This window comes from Neovison vison, chromosome 12 (genome assembly GCF_020171115.1).
Source record: "Neovison vison isolate M4711 chromosome 12, ASM_NN_V1, whole genome shotgun sequence".
Classification (NCBI taxonomy): Eukaryota; Metazoa; Chordata; class Mammalia; order Carnivora; family Mustelidae; genus Neogale; species Neogale vison.
Genome location: NC_058102.1, coordinates 53438865 through 53460680, shown reverse-complemented (window position 1 = coordinate 53460680; position 21816 = coordinate 53438865). Strand labels below are relative to the sequence as shown.

The 21816-nt window shown below is 37.6% G+C and overlaps 1 protein-coding gene across 1 annotated transcript in view; it reads left to right on the top strand.

Moving 5' to 3' along the window:
• The window catches only part of LOC122891451 (ovostatin homolog 2-like), a 44877-nt gene extending 32016 nt beyond the window's left edge, over positions 1-12861 (top strand). Inside the window, exons 24-36 of the mRNA XM_044227099.1 lie at positions 826-1002; positions 1760-1841; positions 2634-2790; positions 4485-4559; positions 5453-5618; positions 6438-6649; positions 7661-7870; positions 8532-8656; positions 9631-9721; positions 10289-10357; positions 11370-11472; positions 12188-12263; positions 12707-12861. Of these exons, the coding sequence (XP_044083034.1) occupies positions 826-1002; positions 1760-1841; positions 2634-2790; positions 4485-4559; positions 5453-5618; positions 6438-6649; positions 7661-7870; positions 8532-8656; positions 9631-9721; positions 10289-10357; positions 11370-11472; positions 12188-12240 (1520 nt within the window). The 3' untranslated portion in view covers positions 12241-12263; positions 12707-12861. The remainder of the gene's footprint in view (positions 1-825; positions 1003-1759; positions 1842-2633; positions 2791-4484; positions 4560-5452; positions 5619-6437; positions 6650-7660; positions 7871-8531; positions 8657-9630; positions 9722-10288; positions 10358-11369; positions 11473-12187; positions 12264-12706) is intronic.
• The last annotated feature ends 8955 nt before the right edge of the window (positions 12862-21816 follow it).

Here is a 21816-nt window from a genome sequence, read left to right as displayed (position 1 = left end):
GTTTCCATGTGGGATCTGAAGGGATTACATACCATTTTCAAATCCATGTCCTTAGGAAATGCTTGTTTCGCTGGATGATAACTGGCATTTAGAAAATAAAGCCTCCTATTATATAACTCATGCATCTGAAATATTAAATTCCCCTTTTTTAAAAGACTCTATTTATTCATTTGACAGACAGAGAGAGCGTGCACACAAGCAGGGGGAGTGGGAGAAGAAGGATCCCAGCTGAACAGAGAGCCCCACTTGGGGCTCGATCCCAGGACCCTGGGATCATGGCCTGAGCCGAAGGCAGACTCTTAACTTACTGAGCCACCCAGAGGCCCCTTAAATTCCCTGTTGAAGAATCAGAATAAACCCTGCTTGTTAAAGATGGTGGGAATTTTGTCATAACAGGAAAACTCATGCATAATAATAATAATAAACAAGCAGACAAACACACTCTTATCTAATTTCCACCTCTCTCTGGTAATGAGATTTCCAGAAATATTTTTTTTCTATTTTTTTTCAATTTATTTATTTTCAGATAAACAGTATTCATTATTTTTGCACCACACCCAGTGCTCCATGCAAGCCGTGCCCTCTATAATACCACGTGGTGGGTATTATAGAGATTTCCAGAAATATTATACCATAAACTCCTTTCGCTTCACCCTTCATGCCTATCTCCTCTTTAGAACTACCTCACGAAAATTTTCCTTATCTCCACATTTTAAATGCAATTTTAAATATTTCCTGCTTTCGTTATGCCTCTTTTATCCACAGTTACTAATGCTGAGATGCCAACTATAAGCAGTAGTAACCTTCAGCTTTTCTTATTTTTAGGGGATATTTTAGGACTTGCGATGCAAAATCTGGAGAATCTTCTCCAAATGCCATATGGATGTGGAGAGCAGAATATTGCCCTGCTCGCATCAGATACCTATGTCCTTGACTATCTGAAATCGACTAAACAGTTAACGGAAGAAGTTAAATCTAAGGCTCTCTTTTTCTTGTCTAATGGTGAGACCATTTAAGTAATTTCTGCCTTTAAAAAATAAAATCAATTTTTACTAATACTAAGCTATCACAAAGTTCTCATTATAAGCTGTTCTCATGAGGAAAAAGTGGATCTGAACTCTGAACTGGGGTGTTCTGAGTGCTCACTATTCTTTTTTTTTTTTTTTTTTTTGTTACTTCAGTATATGTGTGGTCATTTAGCTTCATAATTCAGAACAATAACATTTCAAATTATGAGCCCAGTTTTTTTAATCTGAATATTTTTCCAAGCTACCTAGTTTGTTGCTACTGTTACTAGTAGTAGTTATAAATAGTTCATTTATCAACTTCTATATTTGTTGGCTCAGTGGCATTCCATTGCAATGAAGTGATTGGATTTGTATGTAGAAAAGAGGTATATAAATCTTGTGAAATATGATATCAAGGAATGGCTCATGGGTACAATTTCTTCAGGTTCTCTTTTCTGAAAGATAACACAGTAGTCAATTAGCCTTAAGGAAAAGGTATTAAACAATTAGTTAAGTGCCAGTTACTGAGCTGGGCATAGTCGCATGTAACATCTTGTCATTAAAACCCTTTAAAGTAGAACTTAATTTTTCTCACTATGAATAGGGACCCTGAGTTTCAGAAATTAAAACTGAAATGACCAATCTAGTAATTCGTCTGTCTAAAACCCAAACACAGGGCTTGCAGTATGCCATTCTTTTTCTTCTAATTTGCTTAGCTTAAAAAGATAATCTCCTACCATTTTGTACTTTAGGTTATCAAAAGCAACTGTCTTTCAAGAACTATGATGGTTCATACAGTGTGTTTCGGCAGAGGAATCAGAAAGGAAGCATGTGGTAAGAGATGAAAATTTTATTTTGAATAATAGAGGGATGATGTGAGAAGGGCTTGGGACAGGCCGAGAGAGTTGAGTGTGGTGGGATTTGGAAGCAAAGTAGGTTTCTAAGTGAATGGACAGAGATGAACCAGAGAAGCTATTATTCTTAATTCCAATGCAGCCATATGCCTGGAGCGCCCTGACGATTTGCCTAGAAGTCTTATCATTTACTGACAACCTCCTGTACTTCCACAGCCTAACTTTGTGGAAAATGGCACAGCCTAGTCCACACTTCTCAGAGACCCATGTAGAGAGTCAATGGAGAGGAAAGAAAACTAGAAGGCCCCAGGGACACCTGGATGGCTCAGTCAGTTAAGCATCTAATTCTAGATTTCAGCTCAGGTCATGATCTCAGGGTCTCATCCGGCCCTCTTTTCTTCCTCTGCCCTTCCACACCCTTCTCCTTCCCTCTCTAAAAAACAAACAAACAAACAAACAAAAAACCTAGAAGGCCTCCCAGCATCAAATTATACCCATTCCATCTCCATGTATAGATAATCCAATGAACCACAAATCAAGAAGCTTGTTTGTAAACATGCTGAAAATGACCTACTTTTCTTTTTACATATTGATATTCATAACATTTTACGGACCCAAAGGAAAAATGCACTATCAATAAAGATTCCCTATAGTCAACATTGGCCAAATTAGATGCATCCATTATCCAAAGAGAATGAGGGTGCTGAACGCGTGGATTTGAGGACATTTCTTTTTTATCTAACTTCTGTCTAACTAGTGATCTGTATTACAGGCTCAGTGCCCTTACTTTTAAGACATTAGAGAGAATGAAGGAATATGTTTACATTGATGAACAAGTTCAAAAAGAAACCGTAATCTGGCTTTCAAGCAAACAGAAAATAAATGGCTGCTTTGAAAGTGATGGCAAGATTTTCAACAATGCCTGGGAGGTGAGAAATGAACAGAACGAGGTTTCCTTGCCCCTTTGCATTACCTACGTTTCCTATGTCTGATTTAACTAACCTGGAACAGGGATATTTTCCCTGGGACCATTACCCTTTCTGAGTCTGCTGGAGCCATAGGCCCAGGGCATATTGGCCAATAGCATCATTCCACGGCACGCACCCTAACACTAGCTAGACTTACCTCTTCATGAATATGTGGTTTGCTTCGCTGTGTTAATTCTCCCATACAACTAGTCTCCTTTGGGGGAGAAACGGAAAACAGGAGCGAAGGAAGAGAAAAGAAACCTAGGAAGGAAACATTCATAAATTTGGAACCAGACAGTATGTCGAGGGTGGGCATCATGATTAGGGAATTCATTCCTTTTTATGGATGGCAAGCAAGTTCGATACTTAGTAATTTACAACACTTCAGTGAAACACTCTTTCAGTACCTTCTCAAGTCAAATCATAAAGGCCTTGCTTGCTGTGGGTCAAAACTCAACTGAGATGAACTATGTTCTTGAAGGTACCCACACCTTCCCTTTCCCTGTCCATATTAAGGTAAATCACTAGGCATTTTCCGTTCCGATTTCCCGTCTTTGCAGATAGCTGTCCACCAGGAGCTCCCTGGTCGAGAAGAGTTCTTACTCCCATGTAGAAAATGAGAATTTTTCACTTTCTTTTCTAAAGCCTCTCCACATCTTTCTTTTTACTGGATTCATTACTGATCACTGCTTCAGTTTGTCTGATCTTACCTAATCTCTTTTCCATAACTGTGTGTGTGTTGAGTTAGGAAGAAGCAAAGGAAAAATAAGAACCTACACTAAAAAAAAAAAAAAAGAACCTACACTGCAGAGGAATAGTGATAAAACTTGTTATAATGTAAATGGATCCCCACATCTTATTTTAGTGTTTCCTTCTACAGTTATTTGCACCTTGAAAACTGAGCTCCTTCGATATTCATTTTCTAAAGAAGAAAGAGGTCACCTTTTGCTTAAATAGAGAAAATGAGAGGTTTATACCAGATCAGTGGATCTCCAATGCCCTCTGAATGCTGTTTGCATTAGTATCATTAGAGCACCCATTCATGTCCCTGGGTCTTGTTCCTGAGGGAATCCGAACCTCTTGAGCAGATGCTGGTTTATTTAAGGCTCATGTTCCCCACTGCGTTTTTGTGCACTGTCAGCTTACAAATTGCGTAGCTTAAAACGCTTTTACACTGTAAGAATCTACGAGCCTTTATTATTACCACTTACGGTACTTTTCCAGGGAAGTTCAGGCAGCTTCACAGAAACTTTCTGCCCCAAGACAGTAGAAGTTCTTTGTTTGCTTTTCCAAATTAACAACAAATAGAGTAAAATAGAGCCATATGAATTGTTCAGAATTCATGTCCAAGAGTAGGTCACATCAGTAGATGATGACATATGTCATTAGCATACTTGATAGTACTTTTTTAATTTCATTATTATAATGAATCCTGATGGATTCTTAGATAGCAATGTTATTTGCCATTTAATTTTAAAATTACATTTTAGGTGTTTGGCTTTTTTTTTTTTTTTTTAAGATATTTCTTCCAGTGTTTCCTTTATACTGCATTTCACTTCAGAAAACTAGCTTTTTTTTTTTTTTTTTTTTTTTTTTTTTTTTTTTTTTTTTTGTGGTCTACGGTCCTGTCTGGTTAATTTTCCCTTTGTGTTTAGGGTGGAGAAGAAGAGGATATTTTATTCACTGCATATGTTGTTGGAGCCTTCCTTGAAGCTGGACTCAATGTCACTGTATGACTTTCCATCATTCTTGAATTCCAGTCACTTAAATGAACGTTAAATCAATTATGGATTCAGGGTGATCTCAGATTCTCAGACTGAATGAAACATCAAGAGAGCACTTAATACATGACTGCCCCTTAAGTGAATGCTGCTCAACATTTTTTTGATTTGTAGAAACTGGTGATGAGCACTTGAATTTTTCTCTAGGGAGAATACACAACTACACACATACACAAGCTTTTCATACCATTTCCAGTATTGAGCTAGTGCCTGAGGTTTAGCCATGAATTCTAGGTTCAGCCATGAATTCTAGGTTAAGAACCCCTATTCTGTGTGTGGACATAACCAATATTCTGTTTGTCAGAATATTGGGTGTTTACACACCCAATTCAGTGTGTAAACATTTTCAAGTTAAGCATGATTCATATTGGCTACTCCCCAAACCCAAATTCAGATTATCAGACTCAAAAATCTATTCCTGAACTAAGAGATCAGGAATTTTCACTGTCTTTAGTATATCTCGAAAATCGTCTTTAGAAATATAAGCCTCTATTTCAAGATTAGAGTAAAATACCTTGGTCTAAAAATAAATTCATTCATATGCTTTGCCACATAGAAGAAATTCATATTACTAATTAAAATATAACTGATGAGATATAAAACTACTATTTTCATATTACTTACATTTTCTTTCCCAAATACTAATATTGCCATTAAAAATGAATTTCAACAGTATTTTTAAATTGTATAAATAATACATTGTGTATATGAATAGGTTTCTATGTAAACTATAGCTCAAGGATATATTAAATACATTTTAAAGAATGGTTAGTTTAAATACTCAGCAAGCTTATAAAGCATTCAGGTATTATTTTAAAATATATTATTCTTCTCTTGACTAGTTTCCTGCTCTACGAAATGGGCTCTTTTGCCTAGAGGAGGCCCTGGAAGACGGTGTCACTAATGGCTACATCCATGCGATTCTAGCTTATGCTTTTGCATTAGCGGAAAGAGAGAAGCAAGTAGAATCCTTACTCCAGATCCTGGATCAGTCTGCTACCAAAACAAGTAAGTGTTATTATTAACATTACTACTGATGGGAATGACCTTGAGAATAAAGTAATGAAACTTACTTAGCAATCATATGGGAACCCTGTCATCACTGGTATGCTTCCATTTCTCTTACAGAATTTCTCAGTGGCCCCTTTGTCATTAAAGAACATTGTATATTTTCTACCCCCCTCTTTCTCCTTTCTGCTAATTTCTTTTCAGACTAGTGAAGTAAAGGAAACCAAGCATGGTGACCATGCCATAGACCAAAAGTACTGTTTGTAGGACCTCATCACACATGACTTTTAACCTTAAGAAGTTTTACTGGACGCTATATCAGTGTGCTAGGGCCACCATAACAAAATACCACAGACTAGGTGGCTTAAACAACAGAAATTTATTTTCCCACAGTTCTGGAAGCTAGAAGTCCAAGTTTGAGGTGTCAACAGGAGTAGTTTCTTCTAAAGTCTCTCTCCTCAGCATATAGATGGGTGTCTTCTCCCTTTGTCTTCACATGGGCTTCTGTGGGCCTGCCTACCTGGTGTCCCTTCTGTGAATCCAAATTTCCCCTTCTTATTGAAACTCCAGTCATACCGGATTCGGGTGTACCCTAACAGCTTCATTTTAAGGGCATCACCCCCTTTTGAGAGTGATTCCAAATATTGTGATTCCAAATACAGTCACATTCTGAAGTACTGGATATTAGGACTTGAATATGTGAATTTTGAGGGGACATATCTTAGCCCACAGCAGAGGCCAGGAATGGAATTTGTACTCTTCTTATGTGTAATTCATGGTGTTTATTCAGTCTGTGTGAAAATTTTTCCTTTTCCTCAGATAATTTAATATATTGGGAAAGAGCAAAGAAACCCAAGACAGAATCATCCCCATCCTTTATTCCTCATGCACCATCTGCTGAGACTGAGAAGACCTGTTATGTGCTGTTGGCTGTTCTTTCCCAGAAAACTCCCGACCTCACCTATGCGAGTAAGATTGTGCAGTGGCTTGCCCAACAGATGAATTCCCACGGGGGCTTCTCTTCCACTCAGGTGACTGATGTGGTCTCGATATTAATAACAATATGTGTATTGCAAAAGATGCTTCTCTTCAGTTATCTAGATAGCAAAGGTAATCATAGAAAATGCCTCCTGAGATGAAGAATATTTGATATTATGTATCCTATTATTTAGTCAACAAATATTAATTGAGCAGTTCTTGTGTAACAGACATTAGTAAGAATTCCTTATATACAAATGAATAAATTAAGGTATCTTTTCAAGGAATTTATGACTAACTTATACCTCCACTTACACAGTAGAAGTAGAAGATAGGACTAGGAGACATTGTTGTCATAGGGTCTTGATAAGTTAGATATCCAATGATAATATGATGTTACATATCAGTCAGAAAAGAAAAAAAGATTTCTCTCTATTTCTGTGTTGTATACATTGGGAAACACAAACGAAAGGAAAGAGTAACAGAAGAAAGGAGTATAAAAAGAATAGTGGTTTATGTCTTAACAGAAAAAAAAAATCAAAATTCAAAGAAATGCATTGTCATTCCCACAAAGGAAATGTTCACTTCCCTCCTTACTTTCTTTGGTGTAGTCTTAGTTTCTGAATAAAACCATATGCTAGTGAATCTGCCAACATCATTTTCTGATTCTGACTCCTTTCCTTGAAGATCGATGGGCATAAGCATTACCCAAGGCAGCCAAAATACTTAGCAAATTGACATAATGGAAATATTATTATAAGGTAATAATGTTATATAAACAATATTACATTATGTCAATTTTTAGAAGTGGTTTGGAACTATTCTCAACAGCAGAGATTATACTTTGTGAAATCCTTTAGACTACTAAAATCTAAGATTTGTTGAGGGAGACGAAATGACAACATTTGCATGAGCAAATGTATTGTCCTGTTGTTTAGGATTTGATTCTTTGTATTCTGTTGATTTAGGAATATTTTTATGGATTGACTTAAAGTTCACGGTCAAATGATGACTAATATTGCATTGCAATGAGCTTAGATCTTGGCTTCTATGGTTATTTGCAGGATACTGCTGTCTGTCTTCTTGCCATAACCCACTACATGAAGTTCACCTTCTCTAATGATCAGAACACTGTCACCTTTAGCAATGAAGACTCCAATGAGATTTTCCAGGTTAACAATGACAATCGCTTACTGGTCCAGCGTTCTGAACTAACAAAATCTCATGGACAGTATACAGTAGATGTAGAAGGACAAGGCTGTGCATTTATCCAGGTAATAGAAATCTACTTGAGGGGTGCCTAGGTGGCTCAGTCAGATAAACGTCTGCCTTTGGCTTGGATCATGATCCTGGGGTCTTGGGATCGAGGCCCTCATCAAGCTCCCTGCTTAGTGGGGAGCCTGCTTCTCCCTCTCCCTTTGCCTGCTGTTCCCCCTGCTTGTGCTCTCTCTTGCGCACACTCTCTCTCTGTCAAATAAATAAAATTTAAAAAAAAAGGAAATCTACTTGAGACAGAGATATTTGCCAATTTAAGAGCTAGATTATCCTTTCAGTTTTAGATGGAGTGCTATCTTACCATTGTGCATTTCTGTTATTATCTCTGTTCTTTCTTCCATTGCTATTTTCTAATCAATAGCGGAAAGTGAAAGTTATTTTATGAAGAGATACTTACTCTTAAGCATAGCCAAATAACTGAGGAGTTTCTAAAAGAATGTCACTGTTAGAAAGCATTCTGATATTTCCATTATATCAAGATTATTTGTTTATAAAAATTCTTGCATCTTCTAAAAATTGAACAATTACATTTTGCCTTACTCCTTGATGGTGAAGATGTAAAATAAAGTGCAATAATAATGAAAATAGAGAAAAAATAAGTCCTTCAGTTCTTACTACAGGTAAATGAATGGATTGTCTTCTGACTTGCTATTCTTTCAGGGTATCCTGAGATATAATGTACTACTACCTAAAAAAGCATCTGGATTTTCCCTTTCCTTGGAAATGACCAAGAAAAACGCTTCAGATACATTCCAGAGTAATTTTGACCTGACAGTAACCATCAAGTAAGTGTCCCATTTTGATATCAACTACTGGGCTAGAACAATGATAGATGAAAAAAATAATTGTTTTAAACAGTAGCAAAATCAATATTAAGATGATTACCACAATGAGTTGATATATTGGTGGTGATATTCTAGAGCATCATCTCTTTCTAGCTCTCTGTGTGCACACCACAGTTGGTATTCATGCAAGTAAGATGTGTACTATAGGCAGGTATAAATTTGAAAGCTTCTGCCTCACTGATACTCCAGCAATGCCTCCATTGTTTTGTGTGTATGGAAGTACTGCTGGATTTGGACAATGGAGAGTGTATTTTTCCTTCTAAAGACAAGCACAGGTGGTCCAGCATGAGAAAACTTAGAGATGCTTATTCTATAACTGCATAGAGCAAAATTTTAGATTTTTATTTTTTGGAGTAGACAAAATAATCCTCTTGAACTAAGATATAATTTATAGCTGCCCGAGAGTTTTTAGCCCTTGTTAATATGTGGGGAAACTGAGTAAACTTCCTTTGGGGGATTTTTCTTAGGATTTCCAAATGAAAATCTCTTAAACATCTTAAACATCAGAGCTAAGATAAGAACTACATATACCATAAAGCTCTCAACTTGCTTCCTAAACAAAGATATCCTTTAAGTATGGTGGAAATCTAAGACTAACATAAGTATATGTGATATAAATTTATCAGCTTTGTTTATAAGCTAGGACTTTGAGGCCTCAGGTAAGCTTAAAAGAGATTTGGGAGATTCCAGGTCCAGATAATTCGCTCTTTATTCCAACTTAAGTGTCCCTTGTCTATCTAGCTGTGCCTATTTTCAAATGTTTGAGAGGGACTTTCCTCAGGTGTTCCCTCTTCAGCCTTTTGCCTCTCCTCCAGACATAAAGCCACTTGGTATCTATGTATCCGCCATCCTTGCTGTAAGATAGTCATTATTCTAGACTGCTGTCTAAACTTGTGTTTGTTTTTAAATTTCAGGTATACTGGAATTCGCAATAACTCCAATATGGTCGTTGTTGATATAAAACTGCTGTCAGGATTTACTCCAGTCATGGCATCCATTGAGGAGGTAAATAACAGAAGCCTACCCTTTCAGCACAGAAGCAATAATGTGCAGATAAAATAATTCATTAGCCAAATAAATTCATACAGTTCTTCCTTTAAACAGATTTATTCAGAGTTAATGTTTATTTCTGCTGTTATGCTGAAGAGACAGTATTTTTTTTAAAAGATTTTATTTATTTGACAGAGAGAAATCACAAGTAGGCAGAGAGGCAGGTAGAGAGAGAGAGGGGAGAAAGCAGGTTCCCTGCGGAGCTGAGAGCCCGACACGGGGCTCGATCCCAGAACCCTAGGATCATGACCTGAGCCGAAGGCAGAGGCTTTAATCCACTGAGCCACCCAGGCGCCCCGAGACAGTATTTTTAATTTGTAACAACTGGCAGTCATTTTCCTATAGTTCATAATTTAGTTCTTTATTTAGTCACCACTTGTGTTTATGAAAATATCATGGCACAGGGAACATCCATAATATAGATTCCTGACAATCAGTTAAGTAAAAAGCATAAAACATTCAACACTGGAAGGTATTCTTTACTATATATTCTCCTATCCCTCCCTGCCAATTTCTATAAAGCTTGAAAACAATGGCCAAGTCATGAAGACTGAAGTCAAGAATGACCACGTTCTTTTCTACTTGGAAACTGTAAGTTGAGCAGTAACTGTTTTTTCTTCCATGGCTTTCTCTTCTTTTCTGAAGGTAACTGGATGCTTATATTTTATTCACATGTAAATGAATATACCCAGTTGATCCTTGAATGACATAGGTTTGAACTGCCTGGGTCCACACACACAGGATTTTTTATTTTTTATAAAGGCAGTATGATCCTGTAAATATATTCTCTCTTCCTTATGATTTTCCTAATAACATTTTCTTTAGTTTGTTTTATTGTAAAAAATACCATAAAAACACATATATCCTACAAAATATGTGTTATGCTATCAGTAAGGCTTCTGGTCAACAGCTGTTGGTAGTTAAGTTTTGGGGGAATTCAAAATTTATATGCAGATTTTCAACTGCACAGGGGCTTGGTGCCCTTAACCCTTGCATTGTTCAAGGATCAACTGTAAATGTCATAGGGTTTGTCAGAAAATACGGGACATTAAAAATGATCAGTGTTCTTCAATCCTACTGGTAACTTATCTTCTCCCTGTTAACTCCAACATTATTTCATACATGGTTTGGCTACTTTACTAGAGGACTCTCAAGTCAGAAATATCAGGTCTCTGTTTTTCGTTCTTCACAGCATTTAACATAGTAGGGGCACAGAGCAGATGTATAATTCTTTAATAGTCTGACCTGAACTCCACCAAAGGCTGGCATGAGTTTTAGAGTCATCCCTTCTATGTGTACACCACTACAGGTCACACAAATGCCTACATTACCTCAACGCTTTCAACTAAATTTCTTGCACCTCAGTATAAGCAATGGAACTTAAAATTTCACTCATTTAATGTCACCAAATTCATTATTTTGTCATTATGTAAGATCCTGATACCTTAGATCTGTTTAATTGGGTAAATCATGAACTTCTGTAGATCATTTGCCCCGTGATTTTCGTTTTGCAGACCTGCTAATGTATTTATACCTAATGTATTTATGATTTGTGCCTTTGTGTGATGCAGACCTGATGTACTTATACTTTGTATCTTTACAGGTTTTTCGTACAGCAAACCATTTTACTTTCTCTGTTGAGCAAACCAACCTTGTGTCTAACATTCAGCCAGCCCCAGTTATGGCCTATGATTATTATGAAAAAGGTAGGCAAGCAATGCCATGCCTGAAAACTACAGGACATGATATCTGGATCTATGACTCCCTCAGCCACTAAATTTTCCAAAATTATCCTCCATTATGAAAGACTAAATGATGACTGGTTTTACTTTATATATTGATATTTTTTCCTCCCTGATATATATTCTGACTTGGTCATTTTCCAGTTACCAGGGTTTTTCAATTCCTAGAATCCTTTTGATATAGTGTGAAAGGGGACCTCTTCAACTTGAAATGCAAACCATGCTCAGCCTCAAAGTCTCTTTGTTGTTATTTTTGCTGTTGTTAATGCCAAGAATTAACATTTCATGCAACCTTGATGGACTTTGATTTGAGAAGGGGAGCAGGCAATATTCTGAAATATTATAAGAAAGTCTTGATAGATTAGGTTCCAAAACAATTACTAGGATGTTGTAAAGACCATAAAAATTTTCCCTGAAAGGTCAGTGCTGTTAGTTACTCACTGAATGTCATACAAAGTCTGTCAAGAAGGATTTAAGTTCCTGCTCTGTCATTTACTAGTTGAATATACTGCATCAAGTTCCTTCAACTTTAATAGGACATTTTTGGATTTAGAAAATGGAGAAGTGATTGACTATCTTGGAAAATTATTGGAAAGATTAGATCTGATGTATCTGAACTATCTGACATAATCTGGCTGTTGGAGATTTAAAAAGGGTAAATTTTCCCCCTATTTTCCAGATGAATATGGCCTTGTTTCTTACAACATCAACAGTGTTTCAGTTTTGCAGTGAGAAAGATAAAGGCCTAGGAAAAGGTAAGGAAATTACAAATATCGAAAATAGTGAAAATATTTCACTATCGAAAATAGTGAAAACCTAAAAAAAAAACCAATGGATGAAGCAAGGAGAAGTCTGTGATAAGTCACAGGATTTGACCAGCTATGTGCACAAGGTACATATTCTGATAGTCATTAAGATTTTATTTATTTCTTTAAAATAGCTTTAGAGAATTTACAACTCTATATGTGGCTTTTATCCGTGTCTCATTTTTAAAAATCACTCATCTTTGTTTTATAAATTGATAAGTCATTAAATACATATGGACTTATATCTATACGTATCCACATACATATGACATATGTATGTGTGTGTTGGTATATGTTTGTATATATGTGTGCTTGCTTAGCTGTATTTATATATTTATTTATACATAAATACTCACAGTATTTATTGTTTAAACTATGTTTTTAAATCCCAGGTGGAAGGCTATTTACTTTGAACAAACTCATTCTTCTGTATCAAAGCTGAAAGAAAACCCTGAACCACCTTCCGTAATGAATATACTGCAGTCTGCCTCTGACTTCTTATCAGACTTTATTTCTTTATTATCCCATAAAATGCTCTCATTTCTCATCTGAGTCTGTGATTTTTTTTTCTTTCAGAATACTATACAAATTTTTCTTTTTTTTTTTTTTTCCAAAATTTTCATCCTAGAAAACTCGGGATTTTCTCTGATGACAACTCTCTTTTCTCTTTCCTTTATTGTCGTCAATTCTGAGTTTAAGCTTTCAGGCATTATAGTGTACATAATATAGAATCCTCCAATATCCAGAGAAAGAGAGAGAAAGCCAGGGTCAGTAGACATGAGGTAAAAAGACTAAGTTGGAAAGGACTTCATACGAGCTCAAGGAAATAAAAGAAACATACACAACACAAAACACACAGACTCTTCTCCATGAAATACCATCAAAGAATGGGGGAGAAGAATTTAGAAAATCATAAATTAATTGATGGATTTATTGAGTTCCCATATTTGATTGAGAGGGTAATCCAAGGTTATTTTATCTTTTTGAAAGTATTTTACTGTACTGATCTTGTCACTTATTCCTGAAAAGCAATATCCAATGTCTCTCCTTTGCTCATTAACACTACTGATAAAGCAATAAAGTAATACTGAGAAAACTGAGGCAGGAAGAAACTGGAGAAAATAAGGATAGAAGTGAAAATTAATTTCTCTACCGACTTTCATACAGGCTTGTAACCCTGCTGAGATACTGCTACAGGCAAAAAACAGATACAGATCAATTCTCCAGTCATAGAGTTAAAAAAAAAAAAAATGGAAACTGAGTGCCCTAGAGTCTATCAGTGCCCAATAAATTAAAAATATAGTGTTTTGGGGCACCTGGGTGGCTCAGTCGTTAAGCGTCTGCCTTCTGCTCAGGTCATGGTCCCAGGGTCCTGGGATCGAGCCCCGCATGGGGCTCCCCACTCAGAGGGAGGCCTGCTTCTCCCTCTCACACTCCCCCTGCTTGTGTTCCCTCTCTCACTGTGTCTCTGTCAAATAAATAAGTAAAATCTTAAAATATATATATATATAGTGTTTTAATAAATGATGGTTAGACTGACTTATTTCTGTAGGCTCCCTGCCCAGGGTATACTGCTAATAGTGCCTAAATTACAATCAGGTCCTTAATAAATGTTTATTAAGCATACCCAACTTTTGTATCAACATGGACAGGACTGGAGGAGATTAGGCTAAGGGAAGTGAGTCAACAGAGAAAGTTAATTAGCATATGGTTTCACTTACTTGTGGAGCATAAGGAATAACACGGAGGACATGGGGAGATGGAGAGGAGTGAGTTGGGGGAAATCGGAGGGGGAGACAAACCATGAGAGACTGTGGACTCTGAGAAACAAACTGAGGGTTTTGGAGGGGAAGGGGGTGGGGGGCTGGGTGAGCCTGGTGGTGGGTATTAAGGAGGGCACGTATTGCATGGATCACTGGGTGTGGTGCATAAACAATGAATTTTGGAACACACATAAAATAATAATAGAATTAAATTTTAAAAATAAATTGTTTATTAATTGATTCATCATAGATTAAACTGCTGGTGTCAGCCCACATCTGGTGCCACAAAAGTTTATTTCACTGTGCTAAGAACTTATTTATATCTTCTCAGTTCTCTTATTTTACCAAAACACTGCACATCAGAGGGGTATGTATGATATCACTGCTCAGAGTTTTGAAAAACACCCTAGGCTCTATACATACTTGGGGATTTCACTTAAGGAAAAATAGGACTCTTCTAGTACATTTTGGGCTAAAGATTCAAGTAAAATAAAGGAAGTTACTTTGTGGTAAATGATGTCTTTTGTGGGAAACTTTTTTTTTTTGCCAAAATAAATAATTTTCAATCCTCATTTTACTTGGCATGCATTAAGTAGTTAGTTCACTGATGTAACAAAATTGTTTCTCAAATTCTAACTTGCAAGAAGGGTATGGGGAGGTCTGCCACTGGCTATGATTCAAGGCACAGAGAAAGTCTGTTTAATGTTTACATTTAATGTTTACATTTGCAAAATTTCTTGGTGAGTAGGGGAGGTGACAGGGAACTGAGATCTAAATATCATTTTATTATTATTATGTTCATTTAGGCAGCATAGAGCACATCATCAGCTTTTGATTTAGTGTTTAACGATTCATTAGTTGGGTTTAACACCCAGCACTCATCACCACATGTGCCCTCCTTAATACCCATCACCCGGTTACCCATCCTCTCCCCCCCTCTTTTCTGCAACCCTCAGTTTGTTTCCCAGAGTCCAGAGATCTAAATATCTTCTAAAGAATAAAAGACTATTAATGAATAATAGAGCTCTGTTACTTGCCTTTTGCATTGAAACCTTGTTCCAGCTTATGTTGGACAAAAAAACAAAATCATATCCCTGGCCCACAGTTTTATATAAAATGGGGCATATTGGATAGTCCAGTTTAGGAATGTTGAGTGGGAAATGCCAAGTTTTGATGTGATAGTGTATGTCTCTAGGTACATGTGTGTATTTAAGAAGGGATCTTTGGTGAACTAGACCACCATGGAATATTTCATGGAGGATGTATGGCTCTGATCTCGACGAGGCTCACATTATCAAAGCATCACATGACACTTGCCCCTCTTGCCCCTCTAAACAAAAGTACGTGGACAACAAGACTAATTCATTCCCTCTATCATGTTTTGATGTAGTATCACACTTTTTTTTTGCATTCTGAAATAAGTTATGTACATATTTAACAAGTACATGAAACAGTTAACCCTAAAATCCCCTTTACTGTCTTCAAGAAATTTCATCCTCTTAGACTTCCTCCTCATTCTATCAATTTTTTTCTTATTTCTCTTTTCTTAGGTCTCAGCCTCTTTCCTGTCATTGTTCTATTTTTCTTCCATTACCACTTAAAAGTTTGATTCCTTCCTCCCCATAATGTACACATTTCCTTCTTACTGTCTAGATACTAACTGATCTTCTTGTCTTGGCTCCACTTTCTTTTCCCAAACATCAAATTGTGTTTTTCATCATGATTCTAGCAAGTCCTTTTCTCTTCTCACTATACACACTAAAAATCCCGTGAAACAAAAATTTACATCTGTATTTTTAGGATTCCCAAATATATGCCTGCCCATCTACATTTCAGCCCCATGGATCCCACTGTGTACCATACCTTAGCCAAATGTCCCACAGGCACCTCAATAACATCCATCATTTACCCCCAAACCAGGTTCTTTTACTGAGTTCCCCATCTCCGTGTACTACAGTATCATCACTAAACAATTGCCCGACTATCAACCTTAACCGCTTCCCTGTCTCATCTCTCACATTCTACTGGATACTACTGATAATGGACCAGTGCTGACCTACCACATGAATGACCCATTGATCCACTTGCTTTTATCCACACTGCCAAGCTGCCCTAGTTCAGACCACCAGTCTTGAGTGCCTAGTTGTGCCGAAAACCTCTTCTAGATGGTCAGGCTCTCTCAGTGATTGAGAATAGGAAGAAACAGCAACCCACGCGGAGTTCACATTTTAATGGGAGAGACATACAATACATGTGATATAATCCAACAACAGATGTAGGCATAAAATCAGCAACATAGATAGGCAAAATATAAGAAATGGGAAGGTGCTGTGTTATGGAAAATAAAAACTGTAGAGATGGGTGGGAGGATCCGAAATGCCCAGGGAGATGGGAAGAGGAGAAGGACTGAAATATTAGGCAGATTTACATTCAACTTCATTGAGGCAGTGACGTTTGAGAAAAAGTCTGAAGGAGGTGAGGAGGTTAGGTACATAGATGTCTGAGAGAAGAATACTCCAGGCAGTGAGAGCAACTAGAAAAACAGAAACTTGTGTTTTGCTCTGGCCTCAGGGTGCTTTTGAATGAATCATAATTGTTAAGCCAATCACAGTATCTCAGTTCCCTCTGGCAGTGAGTGGTGTTGATAGGGTCAGGTTTCCTAGACTATGGATTCTAAGGTGGAGATCTCCATGTGCGGGGTTTGACTGAGGAGGGCTTTAAAGAAGGACACCGGTGGAGGATAAAAGAATCTGGATTGCACAGGGAGAGGAGCTGAGCTTCGAGGGATCCCAATAAAAATTTCAGCCCAAAGAGAGCTTTGCTGCTGGGATGGACTTCTAGAATTCTCCCATCTTAAGGCAAGGGAGCTAGGTCTTTATACCACCACAGCACCCATATGGGAAACCAAGCTGCCTTTCAGGAGAAGGGGGAACTTGGATGAAAAGTTTCTCTGATACTCGGGAAAATCTTCAGAACCAAATTCATCTAAGAGCCAATAGCCACCAGCATTTCTAGAAGCTGGTGTTAACAGAATTGCAGGATTCTTGTCTCACAAAGTGGATGAATAAATTTCAGGGACATACAAGAGTGAAGTGACGTGGAAGATTATTAAGTGAAGGGGAGAGCAGAAAGGAAAGAAAAAGCTCTTTAGAGCAAGAGGGGGCCTGAATAGGTTACCACTTAGAGATGTTAGTGAAAGTCTATTATTGACAGCTTGACCAGGAAGCTTGTGGCCCTGAGATTCTTAAGCCGCCTTCGTTTTGAGGAAGGACTATTGATAACATCCTTAATGACTTACTTCTTGGAGGTCTGGTCAATTTTCTGTGATTACAATGTAGCCGCCAAAGAAAAATACTCCCTAACATCCCAGGCCAGGTGGTCTGGTATATTCTCTTACCTCTTCCTCACTCTGGTGTCCACTTCTGCCTGCCAGGAACAGTTTCAGAGCCCAGCTAGGAGCCCCTACCTCTCCCTGCCTATACCTTAACCCTTTTCCTTACTCATTGGGATTATGAGTATTTCCGCCATAGAGAAGAATATGTAAAGGACACACTACAGATCACTACTTTGGTCTAGCAATGAGATATTAAGAACCAAATCTGACTAAGGACCTCTACAGGGATGTTTCTTGGGACAGCATCTGGATAATTTTGCTCCTTGGTAGAAAAGGAGAGGGACAGGGAGAGAGATGCGGAAGATTCAGAAGAGGAAAACTCTTTTTCTGCCAACTTCTTTGTTTAGGATTTGTTTAAGATTGAGATTATTACTGGGAATAAATAACATTTGGTAATGCAAAGGTAAGCTGTCACTAAAATGGCAAACAATACTGATTCACCATGTGGTGGATCAGAAAGAATGAAAGAGACCCTTGGAGGCATTGGTAAACTACCCATCGCCTATACGACCTTCCTGAGAATTCATGACAGAAGAGAGAAATGCTGATATTTCCAAGTCTCTTATTAGTTAGGCATTCTGTTACTTACAGCGGATAAAGATTTTCTCGTCATTTTTTTCCCCAGTTCTTTGCCTTTTCTTTTCCTATCATATCTTTATATAGAACTTGTGCTATCTCCTTTTTTAAGTTCTTTCTAGATTACTAATCCCAGGGAAATCATTCTGGAGAGGAGCCAGTACAGGTGTTAAATGACTGACAGGAGTCACCCATTGTTCACAGTACTGTTCCTCACAATTAGTACTTTGGGTGTGCAGGTACGTATGTGTGTGTGTGTACACACACGTGTGTGTGATACTAGGTCTCAACAGGGACTTATCCAAGGTTTTCTATGTGTCAGGTGCTGTACTAACCACTTTTTTTTTTTTTAAGTGAAAAAAGTTAAGTGAAGAGACAGAAAAAGTTCTCAAGAGTGAGAGGGGTCCCAAAAGGGTTGCCCAGGAGGGCCTTTAAGGTTAGTCTTTAAAAAAAAAAAAAAAAAGCTAACCAGGGACCTTAAATCCTTCTTAACATCTTTATTGATAACACCTTACTTACTTCCTTTTTAGGGTCTGGTTTTCTTTTGTTGGTCACAGGTGATTATCATAAAGACATCCACCCACACACCTAGGGCATCCCACATGCTTATCTCTGGTTTCCCCACACCTCCACGTTTTGGGGGTTTCTGTGTACTAATCACTTTATATTAATTTATTTAATCCTCACAACAAGCTTATGAAGTAGTATTATCATTCTCATTTATGGATAAAGAAACACAGGGAATATAAGTAACTTAGTCAAGGTCGTTCCTCTGGTAAGAACTGAGATCCAAGCTTTGAGGCTCTCGAGCCTTTGCACTGTAACTGCTTTGCAAAGAAGGAAGGAAAATTCTACACACAAATCACAACCTTAACATACTAATATTGAAAAGACAAGGTGAGTAAATGCGGTTTTCTGTGGACTACAACAAAAGTAGGACTTTATTTATGCAAAGGGACTGCCTTTACTGCAAACCTTTCCCAGCATGGTGCATTCATTCCCAGTCACACTCCACCTTAAAGACTAAGTCTGACTCCTCTGGAAAAAGATCCTGGAAATTTTTATAACTTGCTAGAAAAACCTTGATGCCAAAACCAAAACAAGTTTACAGACACCTTATTATTTTCAATAACAGTAACTCAGAAGAGAACACTGTGCGTTTGCTCCCCCTGACAGAGCCCCACCACAGGTACATACTCCATGGTCCGGAGGGGAGAACACAGATAAGCATTGCTTACCCTGTACTGCTTGAAATATCTGTCTACTGAGGTTGTAGATAGAATTCTCAGCAAGGGCAGGTTCCACAGAGGGAAGGACAAGTTCTCATTTGTTACGTGACTCATAGTTCTTCCCAGAAGACTTCTCTTAGCCCTTTAGCCTCTACCCTAACACCAAATGTTCTGCAAAGTAATGATAGTCAAAGTTGGCAAAATGGTGAGGTTTCGTCCCAGAACTTTCACATTTTATATTAAAAAGTATAACTACCACCTGTACTTTAAAGAAAGTGAGGCAAGGAAGGTGGGGAGGACAAAACAGAAGTTATACTTCAAAATTAACTTTGGAACTGAAAATGTGTTTTCACTAAGATGGGAAACATAATTTTGTCTTTTTCTTTCTTGTTTTGACTTTTCATGAGTATTTATTACATATTACTTTTTAATAGTATATATTGCTTATATACTTTTCAATAATTTTTCAATGCAGACAAGAGTAACTGGATGTAAAATGTCTCTGTATATTAAATACATAAATATATTGAAATAAAAGCACACAGTATCTATGAATAACATTGCAATATATTCACAAATATACAGACTTGGACTTATGTCTTCTTGATATTTCATTTTCAAGGTTTTTTTTAAGATTTTATTTATTTATTTGACAGACAGAGATCACAAATAGGCAGAGAGGCAGGCAGAGGGAGAGGGGGATACAGGCTCTCCACTGAGCAGAGAGCCCGACGCGGGGCTCGATCCCAGCACCCTGGGATCATGACCTGAGCTGAAGACTTAGGCCTTAACCCACTGAGCCACCCAGATGTCCCTTGATATTTCATTTTGATACTTACTGGACTCATTCTCCTGATTTCATAAAGGAAGTCGCTGTTCTTTTGAAGATATTTTCCATAAAGGGAACCCCAAGATGCATTTTAGACTAGAGCAATGATCTTGAAATTAAGAGAGTTAGTTTAGATTTGTTTGGACCTCTTTATTAGTAATTATGAGGAGGCCTTATCCCAACTTCAAACTTTTATACTTCATGATGAAACATATCTCTGCCTTACAAGGGGCAATGGAGGGGCACCTGGGTGGCTCGGTCAGTTGAGCATCTGCCTTCAGCTGGGTCGTGATCCCAGGGTCCTGGGGTGGAGTTCCACCTCTGGCTCTCTGCTCAGCGGGGAGTCTGCTTCTCTCTTTACCTTTCATTCTTGTGTGTGCGCACACGTTTTCTCTCTCTCTGAAATAAATAAATAAAATATTTAAAAAAAAATGTACAGTGGACCGTTTGTGAATAGGAAAAGGGGGATTTACCATATATTGGAAGTGTGACACCAGTTTTGTCTGATGAAAAACCCAACCTGGGAATCGGAAGCAACCATTCAGCATTCCCTATAGGAATTACATTCTTATTCGTTGAATTTATCCTAAAAACCTTGTATGTGTCTGTGTTTGGGGGTACATACACACTTCTGTCGTTGTTACCATTTAAACAGCTAGATAACTGTTATCAAATTTAGAGGGTGTGTTTGAGAGATATACACACACGTGTGCACGCACACACATACACATACATCGGCTGCTCCAAAAAATTCACTTTAGAGGTTCCAGGGAGTCATCACAAAGTGATAAGCAATCATATTCTCAGTCAAATGCAACTGATTTACAACCAGAGGCAAGTATAAATAAGGTTAGGAGACTCATTCTCTGAGTATTATAATTCCATGGAAAAAGAAAATAAACCATAACTTCAAACATGAGCCCCAGATAGGAAATTATAAGGGTAGACACTACAAATTCTGGTTGCTAATTGGTAATCTAGAGAATTTTCATATGGGGTAGTCTATTTGGTGAGCTTAAAGGTAAATATATGTTTATCAGAAGAATAGCATTTCAAATATTTAATAATTATGATTATCTCTACCAAATCAGGTTAGATTACATGTAGATGTATAAATAGAAACTCAACTCTACTTTTTTTTTTTTTTTTTTAAGACAGAGAGATCACAAGTAGGCAGAGAGGCAGACAGAGGTGGTGGGGGAAGCAGACTCCTCACTAAGCAGAGAGCCCAATGCAGGGCTTGATCCCAGGACCCTGAGATCATGACCTGAGCCGAAGGCAGAGGCTTAATCCACTGAGCTACCCAGGTGCCCCTCAAATCCTCTTATTAAAAGGAAGTGTTATGCAAGTTTTTCCTCATTCAACAAACTTAAACATTTATAGTAATTACCTTGTTTTCGAAACTCCTCATGTTGAATTTCCTCTAACTGATGTTAGTTTTAAGGCATCAAATTACAATATGTTAATAAAGCCCTAAAAAACATTTGACTTCCAGATATGCCCCATTGCTGGTATGACTTATATTCTGCATTTAATAATAAAAATGTTCTGAATGTAATTTAGAATCACAGTGACATTGTAGAATTATACCTTGGAGGGAGTGTTATGACAAGGGGCAAAGAAATGCCGGGGCGGGAGCGGGGGTGGGGTGGTGCCTGGATGTTTCAGTTGTTATGCTTCTGCCTTTAGCTCAGGTCTTCATCCCAGAGTC